Source organism: Scatophagus argus, chromosome 19 (assembly GCF_020382885.2).
Source record: "Scatophagus argus isolate fScaArg1 chromosome 19, fScaArg1.pri, whole genome shotgun sequence".
Lineage (NCBI taxonomy): Eukaryota > Metazoa > Chordata > Actinopteri > Scatophagidae > Scatophagus > Scatophagus argus.
This window is the reverse complement of record NC_058511.1, coordinates 13,730,969-13,741,991: the sequence shown is the minus strand read 5'-3', so window position 1 is coordinate 13,741,991 and position 11,023 is coordinate 13,730,969. Positions and strand designations below refer to the sequence as shown.

The window sequence follows — 11,023 nt, the reverse complement described above, 5'->3', positions numbered from 1 at the left end:
TGTACAACAGCTACAGGAATGTGAAGTGTGAGGTCCAGCTGTTGCCATCCCAGGTGGAAGGCTGCTGGTGGTTGGCAAAAGCAACCTCATCTAAAAGGACCTAAGCTTTGACCAGTCAATTGTATATAAAAAAAAAGATTGTTCATTACACTTTTATATTATTAATACTGTTACATAACATCCAGTTTAAGAAGTGTCAGTTAAAGGTTATTTCAGTTCATCTGAATGGGGTGTGCAAGCACATTTTTCTGCTTATAGCCTACATGTAACTCTTCCTCACAGACTGTAGCCCCAGAGCATCAGGGATACATGCAGCATAACCTCCTCTGCCAGCTCTGCCAGTGTCACAGCTCTCATTGATCTTAGCACAGGGCTCTTCCCTAGACTACCTTAAGTAAATGTGCAAGAGCATGAGTCAGTTTCTCCTGCTGTGACAGGGAAGTCCTTGTCTTTGCCTGTCTGGTTAACTTGAGAAAGAGAATAAGAGAGGAGGCAGAGAGCTGAGTTTCCATTGTTATGCCAAGATCTAGTTCTTTGTGTTGTTGTTAAAAAGAACCATTAAGATAAGATAAGATAAGATAAGATAATCCTTTATTAGTCCCATAACTGGGAAATTACAGTATTACAGCAGCAAACAGGATATAGAGAGTACAAAGCATGCAAGGATAAGGGAAGGATGTTCATTCAAGAAGAATAAATACACAGGAAACAAGTACCTGCAGCTGTACACAACGCAGAAGAGAAAAATACCATTTACTCTAGAGTCCCTCAAGTTATGATTAGTGGATGGATTAATTATTGCACCCGCGCTGTGTGAAGGAGCGGCGGTGCCTCTCCTTCACACAGCGCGGGTGGAGCAGTCTGTCACTGAAAGAGCTGCCCAGTGCTGTCAGAGTGTCCTGCATGGGGTGGGAGGGGGTCTCCAGCATGGACCACAGCTTGGCTATCATCCTCCTGTCATCCACCTCATCCACCGAGTCCAGGGAGCAGCCCAGGACTGAGGCGGCCCTCCTCACCATTCTGTCCAGCCTCTTTCTGTCCTGCGCAGTGATGCTGCCTGTCCAACAGGCCACACCATTAAAGATGGACAACTTATTAATTAATAAGGGACCTGCTTCCACATGTACTTCTCTTAAGATTATTACCCCAATAAATCCTACTTGTTCACAAGGACACATCTTCTTTTCTCTTTTTTACTAGTTGGTCATTCTGGTGGAGACAGAATTCCCCATATCTCGCATATAGAACGAATCAGAAATCATCTCCCTGCACATATGTTCAACATGTGTACAATCACCATAGATGGATGCTGTAAAAGAAGGCGTTCTCTTGGCAAACAGATACACTCTTCCTCATTGCTACAACTTTTTCTTGCTCCGTATCCTCTTGTGACAACACTGTCCTAGTCCTCTATGTGTCCCCACCCCCCCCCCCCCCAAAAAAACCTTGGAAATGTGAGACCAGGACTGTAGGGAACACCCCTCCAGCTCAGGACTATTCCAGGCTGTGTACAGTTATTATGGGCTTTATGGACAGGATGGGAATGTGTTGTCTTTTCGGATATCTACACAGGGGAGGGGGTTCCCGGTTCCATTTTAGTAAGGTTCAATATACTACATATTTTGTGAATATGAATCTTTTTACTTCTCTGAAACAAAACATTGTACTTTGTAGTATAATACAGAAGAGCTGTGAGGTGATGATCAAAATATCTTTGAGAAGAAAACTAGCCACCCTCTTGAAAGGTGTCATTGAAGAGTTCCTTCAAAGCTGTGGAGGGAGCTGATAGCTTGACACAGAAGCACTGAATTAACCTTATTCAGATGATTAAAACGTGATTGCTGAAGTTGGTTATGTTGCATGAGATACTGTAGGAGTATGTTGTATGGATATTTTGAACCATCCACCTTTAAAACAACAAGGCTATGGTCATTATTGAAGTCCACTGTGCACATGACTGAACACATGAAGAAAGCTACAGATTTATATGAGTACAGACTCAGACAATCTTATTGTCTTTCATGCAACAAAAACTACTTACCTCATGACCTTCTGGGAGGATTTGACATCTCCATCTAGTGGTGCATTGTGAGAACACACAAGTTACTACAGCGTGTACAACTCTTAAGTTGCTCCAGTACCTGCTGGTTATGTCTGAACCCTAAATCATAACATCTCTGAGTAAATAACATACTCCTTTGTGATATTAAATTGAGCTCATAGTGGTCCAGAAATGATGTTAATTTTAACACCCACAAAAATACACACATAAACACACTCAGGTCTCTGCAAAAACGCTGTCCCCATGGCAACTGTAGCGATATCATTTTCTTTGAAACCATCTCCCTCACTCTCTCTTGCATGCCATCTTTGATTCAGTCTGATTTATTCACTGGTTCTTTGAAGGCACAAACACATCTTGAGACACACAGCCACAGGTTACTGAAACTCACTATGTCATACAGAACCACACCTTTGACAACAGGTGAGCTTTCAGACGTTTCACCTAATGTGGGGGCTTAAGTTTAAAACTGTATATTTTATACTACAGTTGACCTGTTATTGCACCTTTACCAGGAAATAAGTGGTGAAGGGGAGGGGATAAGGGGATACATCAATAGAAGCAGAATGGAGTTTACAAGTGTTGGAACAAGGCCCAGAGCTTATCAGAGGCTAATGCCACCGCTGTCACTTTGGAAAGTCCCTCTCCTGCCAGGATGCTCTCTTCTGCCTAACAGCAGCATGCCTCACGGTTGCCTCTTTCTCCCTCAACTCCCTCATTGGTTGAAACTACAAAAGGAGATCTCCTAGAAGTGACATCATTACTCCCTCTCCCATCAGACAGCATATGTCATGACCACATGGTCAACATCCACTCAAATGAAGAATTGTAATTTACTCTCTAATTTAAATCACCACTTGAAATATATTTGTTACACATGTCTCATTTTTTATTTTATTTTTTTTTGAAAATCGCATTATTCAATAAGAACAGATTGGGCTGAGTGTATAGAAGGGTTGAGGAAACATGTGTTGCCAGTTCCAGCTCTTGACAGGCTGACAGTCCAACCTGGACACTACCCATGAACCAAATGTTCTGGATTGTTTCTTGGCACTAAATCTCTTATGACAATATGTGGCACAAGTAAAACAATTTCTTATATTATCACAGCAAGCTTCATCTAAAGCTGGGGAATATGATGGAGGAACACAATGACTGATTTTTATCATAGATATGTCTAATTTTGTCAATACCGTAGGCTGATTAAAGCATTAAGTATGCTGTGAGAGGTGAAGCCTTGATTCTTTGATATGGAGGAACACAATGCACCCAAAGGCCAGAGCATCAGCATCAGTTTAAAGTTAAATTTCATCCTTTAAAGCAGTAAGACTGCAGGCTGGAAACCCCTAACATTGTACTGTACCTTGTATTGACATTAAAATACTTCATAAAGTGAGGGGAACACTGAAGTCAGGTGATAATTTTCTGAGAGTTCATCACCACGTGTGACCTCATTCTACATCATCGATTGATACAGGGTTAACATAAAAATAATGAGCTCTAAGTGCTACTCAATAAAAATGTCATGCTGTTTTAAACATCAGCCTTATTTGATATAGTGATATATACACTGATCAGCTACAACATTGATAATAACTTTAATCAGCTGTTTATAATGCAATGTTCTGCAGGGAAACCTTGGGTTCTGACAATCATGTGGATGTTCTTTGACACACCTGCCCCCATATGGCAACGGCTCTTCCCTTTAGCCTCCCTCAGCTGGACAATGTACCCTGTCACATTTCAAAAACAGCTTAGGAATGTCTCAAGGACCACAGCAATGCCTGCAGACTCCCCAGATCCCAACCTGATTGAGAATCTGTGGGATGCACCAGAATAAGCTGAATCCACCCTCCCACCCGGAGATCTCACCCTCAACGCACAGAACCCAAAGGATCCAACAGTCCAATGTCAGCAACCACAAAATACCCCCAGAGGTTGTGTGTCCCTTTCCCTTGCAGGTGAGAGCCATTTTGGCAGCACAAAGGGAACCTTCAAAATATAAGCAGGTGGTTTTAATGTTGTGGATCATTTGAACAATATACTGACAACTACATAATTACTGCTGTTGTACTTTTCACACATTTCTATGTTTGCTGTAATACACAATAGTCCCTATTGTGCATGAGCAAATGAAGAACATTTGTCAGCTTATCATTTAATCCTGGAAACAATTAAAAAGCAATTAAAAAAAACAATAAAGAACGACACAATTTGCCTTACAACAGCTTATAGGAGATGATGAGACATTAGGATCTAATCAGCCAAGATGCTCAGTTTAACAGATTCAAGTGCTGCCTCACAGTCACAGGCACACACACACACACACACACAAACACACACACACACACACACACACAAACACCCACAATGCCAGAGGCTCCAGTGTCCCAAATAATCCTATGTGGCCGCACCCTTCACTTGCCTAATGTGTTGCATTGTGAGCCACAGCTGGCCTCCTGAGGTCAGGCTACAGGGTGCTCTTATACACTTATGAAGAAATAATGAGGGTGTGTTTCTGTGTGGGTGTGTGCGCACAAGCTAATGCATCTTTGTATCAGAAATTTAAGGTATATCCCAGTAAACTAGAGTGTTAGCCAGTTAGAAAGATCTTTATAGATACTGGTATCAGAAATGTAGGCTTATATTCCGATGAGTCAGACTTCTTCACGCATCATAAATAAAATACAGCAGTCACAGCATGAGACATTTGCCATAGTTTGTCTCTTTATGAGGATGAATAAGAATAAGAAGAATTGAATAAAATAGAAACTATACCAGAAAAATTAAACTTAAAAAAACGCAGGAAATAGCCATAGCCTACATACACAGTACCCACCACTAGTGATGAACCTTTGGAAAAGCTCTTTAATATCTAGGTGAAAACAGACGTCTTCAAAGTAATGTCAGTTAATTAAAAATCTAAAATGTAAAATAAGCGAATACATAAATATTTATCCCCTTTAAAGTGACTGACCTACTTCAGCAAAGGTCCAGGCAATTGGTGCTAGTAGTATCACAGTTAGATCACCTGAGTGCAATGAATGTGTCTCAACTGATTGTTGTACAAAAACATATGTGTCTGGAAGGTCCAGTCACTGGTTAATCACTATTCATGTCTGCAATTACACCATGCAGACAAAAGAACAGTCTAGGCAATTCAGAAAAAAGGTTCCATTATATATTTTTAATGTCAGTACTTTGTAGAAATCTGTTTTCACTTTGACAATAAAGAAAACAACAAAATAAGTCAAATTATTATGACAATGATTCCATTTATAAAATAAATTTTTTATAAAAACATTTTTTATAGGCACTGTACAACATATTGTGGACTGAAAAAATCATTTTTTGTTTCTGCTGTGTCTTTTACATTTATGAACACAGGACAAAGTTTTCCTGATAACTTTGTTAATTAAAAGATATTCCCAGTGCTTTCCATAAGGCACTATAAAAATGTAATTAGATACAGAGTTTGCTAACAGGTCTAGGTGTGAATATGTTTTTACTTATTTTTTTTCAAAGTAGTATACTGTAAATGTTGATGATGCAAAAACCTGCTTACCCTGATAAATGCACTGGAAAAGCACCCTGTGGGAAATAAAATAGACTCTTGTTGGATTAAATACTAATTTTGATGGGTGGACTCGTTTATCATCTTTTGCCAGGGTACAGGAAAACTATGTGATGGCTCCCTACTTTTTTAATGATCACATATGATGCAGCAGTAATTTGTGGCACATTCAGTAACTCTGGAAGCCATTTGACTCGTTCCTCGACTTACTGTGAACTGTGCCCATTGTTTGCCATATAAAAGATGCTTTTCATTCCAAATAGAGTTTAAAATTGAACACCCAGTTTGATAAATGTCAGGTGCTGAATTCTTGGAGGGTTAAGTCTCAGCATTTTAAGAGGTTGTGCAGTTTCTGACATTTTTCTGCTCAGATGATGCCTAATCTAATAATGGTGAGGACAACCAGTGCAACTGTGTGAATCCACCTACGTGAGTGTATTTGTTATGAATCTGTTGCCCTGGAGATTTATTGAATGATTATGTGTAGATTTACTTGGCTGAGTTTAATCCTGTTTGTATCAAAAATACCAGAATGCTTTAAGCTGCTTATATCAATACTTTAACATTGGAAGAGGTCAGACTCCTCTGTTAATTCATTCAACAGTTGTCTATGGAGAAACAGTAAATCTGAAGCATGTACACCTCCACTGACAACCAAACCTAATGCTTTGACTTAACCTTGGGGTGAACCACGCTGTAATGTCTGACTTTTCGGCTGTCAGTGCCTGAGTCACTGCAGCATATAGAAAACAGTCCTGACCTCTTTGTCTACGTGCTTTAATTGTGTTACTCTGTGAGGCTTAGACAGATATGGTATGAGCGTTACACAGTCCTATGACTGCTCAACAGTGAAACAAACACACACCCCTGTGTTGTCAGTGTGTGGCGGAGAATCATTTGCAAAATCTGTACATTTCAGTGTTTTGATATTCTCTCCAACTTAGAGTTTGACTATTTCAATCTTTTCTCAACTTCTTTCCATTTAGTTTTATTTTATTAGACCATTGTATCTTTTATTACAAACTGAAGTCTGGGAATGCAGTTTCCTGGGGAAAAGGCAATAAACATAACCTGAAGCAAACACATTTAAAAATGTAACACTAACATATGTCTTATTTACATATGTTTTGTGACATGTGAGGGTGTGGTGTTTTTTCTGATAGTGGAGCAATGAGGTGAGGAGTGGCCAAGTGGTGAGGGTGTTTGGGGCTATAAAAGAGTGTTTCGATGTGCTTGGCTTCGAGCTGACTGATTCACCTGAACTACACCACGGCCTGCAGCCTGCTCCTGTGTGCACCTTGGGGTTAAAAACAAGAAAAGGTAACTTCCAGTCTTTATCCTATCTGAGGCAGCTTGTACAAGATTTTATATTTCTGTGGATCAGAACCAAAAAAGTTCTTTGCATCTAGTATTAGTGTTCATAGAACCAGGAAAAAAAAATGCATTCCCAGTTTGGGTTCTGAGCTAGAGTGAAGGGTGTGTTTACCTACATATGAGAAAGTAATTTCACTTCATGTACATGTGTATATGTAGCTTATCAGTGTGATTTATGTTGGTTAAATGGTAATGTTAAGGCTACTGAGCTAATCTCCATTAACTGATATATACTTCAAATTATAATGACACAGAATCTTTTGCATTAGATTATTTTAATTTTTGAAGTAAAATAAATAAAGTTTGGGAAATAAGAAACATCAACAAGGCAAATGAAATAGCAATGCAGTTGGCAAAGAAGAATGGAGTAACGGTAATTGAATAGTCACAAGAACAGCTATATATTTGTGGTATGGTCTGGACAGCAAAGCGTTGTTGTCACTGCACATTCCTTTCTCAGAGCACATAAGTCACTGATATAACCCTGAATCAATATGCCATTATGTTTCTGCATGACTCAGGCATCCAATTAGCTTTACTTAACAATGCATATCTATGTGGAGACAGACAATCATCAGATGCAACATTTGCTGATACCTTGACATCTTGAAAAGCTGTGGAGTCCTCTGGTGGTCATCTAGAGAACTACTTCTTCTCTCTGCAGTTCATCAAAACTTATTCTGACTGCAGTGTATGTTCTGTATCTTGTATAAACAAATAAATGAATATGTTTTTATACCTTGGTTAAAAAGCAGTTTATTTTGCTTTTTGTTTTAGTTTGGTAGATAGACATGTTATGATTTTGCTCTGTTATTAGTTTCTTGCCTGTGTTATTTTTTTTTCTTTTCTTTTTGTGATTATAAACAAACTATAAAACAAATAAAGTGGTTTTGTTCTGGCAGGGAGAATGGATGTAAGTACCTCATCAAATTCTCAGATTTCTACACTGGTAAGAATAACATAAGTCATTGCAACTATACTCCACATTTTCCATCTAAGTGTAAATGCTTAAATCTTTGCTTATGTCAAACGGCCATGTTTGCAACTGCAAGTTGGTGTCCTCCATTCTGTCCACCCTCTCTCTTCCCCGTATCTCTGTACTTGCCCCTGATCCTTCTCTCTCTCCATCTCCCCCCTCTCCTCCTCCCTCTCAGCATTCTGACGCTCTGTGTGGCAGTTGCCCGTCCTCTGGTTCTGCCCCACAGGCAAACACCATTTGGCCCAGCTTGCCAACATCAGGAACTGGCTTCCCTGCATGGCCGGGACAGGCCACCCAGCCTCCGACGTGCTGGACCGGCCAGCCGAACACACCATGCTGGCCTGGAACACAAGCAGCTCCATTCTCTGTGCCTGCACCAAATTCACTCCCAGCCTCAACTCAGACCATTATACCAGCTCCTACTCCCGCAACAACCATAGTCCCAGCTCCAGCTCAAGTTCCATCTCCTGCTCCAGCTCCCTGTCTGGCACAGCCCTGCCAGCCCTGCTGGCCAGGCACCCAGTGCCAGTCTCCCCAACCACCAGCTCCAATTCAAGCTCAAGTCCCCGCTCAAGTTCCAGCTCCAGTTCCAACTCCAATCCCAGTCCCAGCACCAGCTCCTGCTACAGGTATCCATCCAAATGTACCAGGGTGGCCTGCCCACCCTGGTTGGCCTTATAATCCAGGACAGTCAGGATGGCCTGGACAGAATCCATCTATGATGCCTCTACACTGGCTTCCACCCACATCTGGACCTCTTGTGAGTCAAATACAAAGAATCTGGTTTGCTCTTAAATTCTTTGTTAATGTACAGGAAAGAGTGAGATTTAGATGGATAAGCGTAGATGCACAAATATTGATTGATAATTATGTGTTTGAGCCCTGGCTTCCTTACAGTTCAGGTTTTAGTGTCATTGTCTCTCTCATGGTGTCTAGAGTGTGCCATACAACTTGAACCTGGCCCGAGGAGTCTATGACAAGATGATGATGACCATCTTGGGCCATGTCAAACCTAATGCTAAAATGTAAGCTATATGTACATTAATATCCTTCTGAATCATTTTCACCCTATACACTTATTTAGATCACACTCTTTTATTAGTTGCAAAATTCATACAAAATAAATACAAATTATACACAAAACTGTGAATGAAAGTCTGAAGTCGGCTTGGGTCTTCAACAGGTTCACAGTGAATTTTCTGAGAGGAAATGACATTGCCTTTCACATCAACCCCCGCTTCAGTGAGGCAGGCAAACAGGTGCTAGTCCGTAACCACAAAGTGGGTGAGCGTTGGGGCTCAGAGGAGAGGGACCTAAAGGGACCTTTCCCTTTTGCTCTTGGAAGCCCATTTGAGGTGAGTTTAAGAAAGGAAGAGGAATCAGACTGGTCGGTAGATTGAAAAATCAGGCTTAAAGATGCTATGTGTAGCATGTTAGCATCAATAAATCATCACCACATTCATTTGGAGACATATGTTCCACATGGAGCAAAGTGTCAGTGTCTGCCGCTACTAACACACTATTGCTTTATAACAGACTTTAAAGCACAAATAAATAACATGAACCGAAAGCTACTGATCGCTTAAACCATGCTCTCATTTGTTTGTGGTAGGATCTTTACCATGCTATGTTGATGTTTCAAAATGCTACGCATGGTGCCTTTAACTGACTTTAGGTCACTTTCTCATGGTTAACGTCAGGCTAACGTTTGGAAAAGATGGAAAGGGTTGGAAAGTCGTTTGTGCAGGCGAGTCCTAGATAAGGGAACTGCTGTACTGCAGGAGGGCTCCTGGAGGTCAGTAGGGCTCTCATGTTGCTCAATAACATCAATAACAATTATGCTTCACAGGCCTTGCCAAGAGGTTACTAATCTGAAGAACTAATTCTGTCAAACAGCTTCTGTGTCTTTGTGTAGTGACAGCACGAACAAGTAGGTTCAAAGACTTACACTATGTTTTTCTCCAGTTAGCAAAGTTTTGTTTCTGGAATTGATTTTAAATCATCCTAATCATTTTTTCTCTTTTTGATTGATCCAATCAGAAGATTTGCCTGTTTCCTCAATGAAATCATTATGATTTTTTTTTTCTAAATAAGAACTGCATGTAAGTCTTCTGCTCTATTCCAGATGAAGATCCTGTGCACTCATGAGGCCTTCAGGGTGGCAGTGAACAACATCCCACTGTTTGAGTTCCGACACCGCGTCAGAGAGCTTAACCAGATTGACAGGATCAACATCCTGCATGATGTGATCCTCACCTACGTCAATGTGGAAACACTTCCATAGGAAGCACACTATTACTCACTGCAGTACAGGAATCAACACATGACAAGGCAGAGATGCATACAGAGACAAGAAATTTGCACACTTACACAAATACCATCTATAGGCTATATCTTAGAGAAGAACTAAAACCTATTTCATTAATTCCAATTTATTTGTCACAATGCTTATAGATTGAACAAATAAGTGTGTTAGTGTGTGATGTACTATTAATATTGACATGAGTTGAGAGTAAGCTCTAGCACATTGCTATGCATTTAATACACCCAAAACGTCCCCTTTCATTATGAAGATGCTACTGCTGCTGTATTTATTGTGTACAATATTTTCTAACATTATTACATTGCTACTAATTGAGAATTATATATGTATCTATGTTGCCAAAAAACAACCACAAGGTCTATTGTGGTTCTGTTAGCTGATTCTTAAATAAAATTATTAGTCAGATATCTGATCCAAGGTTTTTATTGTTCGTGTGAGAGAGCTTAGAGAAGAATAGCTCAACAATTTCAGACTGTATCACAGTAACAGAAGGAAAATCTGCTTCAGAGGAATATAAAATCCTAGTAGAACATTTTGATGAGCTCTGTGAAAACTTGCATATATGCACATAATGGGCATAGACTAACAAACTAGTTATGATCACACATAACAAACCATTAAAACTGCTCTTAAGTTATGCTTACTTACTGCAATTAGGAAGACACAATTGGCACAAAAATATGAACTGAAAACAAAATACCTTCCTGGGTT

General features: G+C 40.1%; 1 protein-coding gene across 1 annotated transcript; it reads left to right on the top strand.

Moving 5' to 3' along the window:
- Window positions 1-7,954: 7,954 nt before the first annotated feature.
- Window positions 7,955-10,726, top strand: LOC124050974 (galectin-3-like). Its single transcript, XM_046373976.1, has 4 exons — window positions 7,955-8,749; window positions 8,926-9,014; window positions 9,173-9,344; window positions 10,115-10,726. Exons 1-4 carry the CDS (start codon window positions 8,015-8,017, stop codon window positions 10,271-10,273), a joined length of 1,155 nt encoding a protein of 384 aa, XP_046229932.1. The 5' UTR covers window positions 7,955-8,014; the 3' UTR covers window positions 10,274-10,726.
- Window positions 10,727-11,023: the final 297 nt, after the last annotated feature.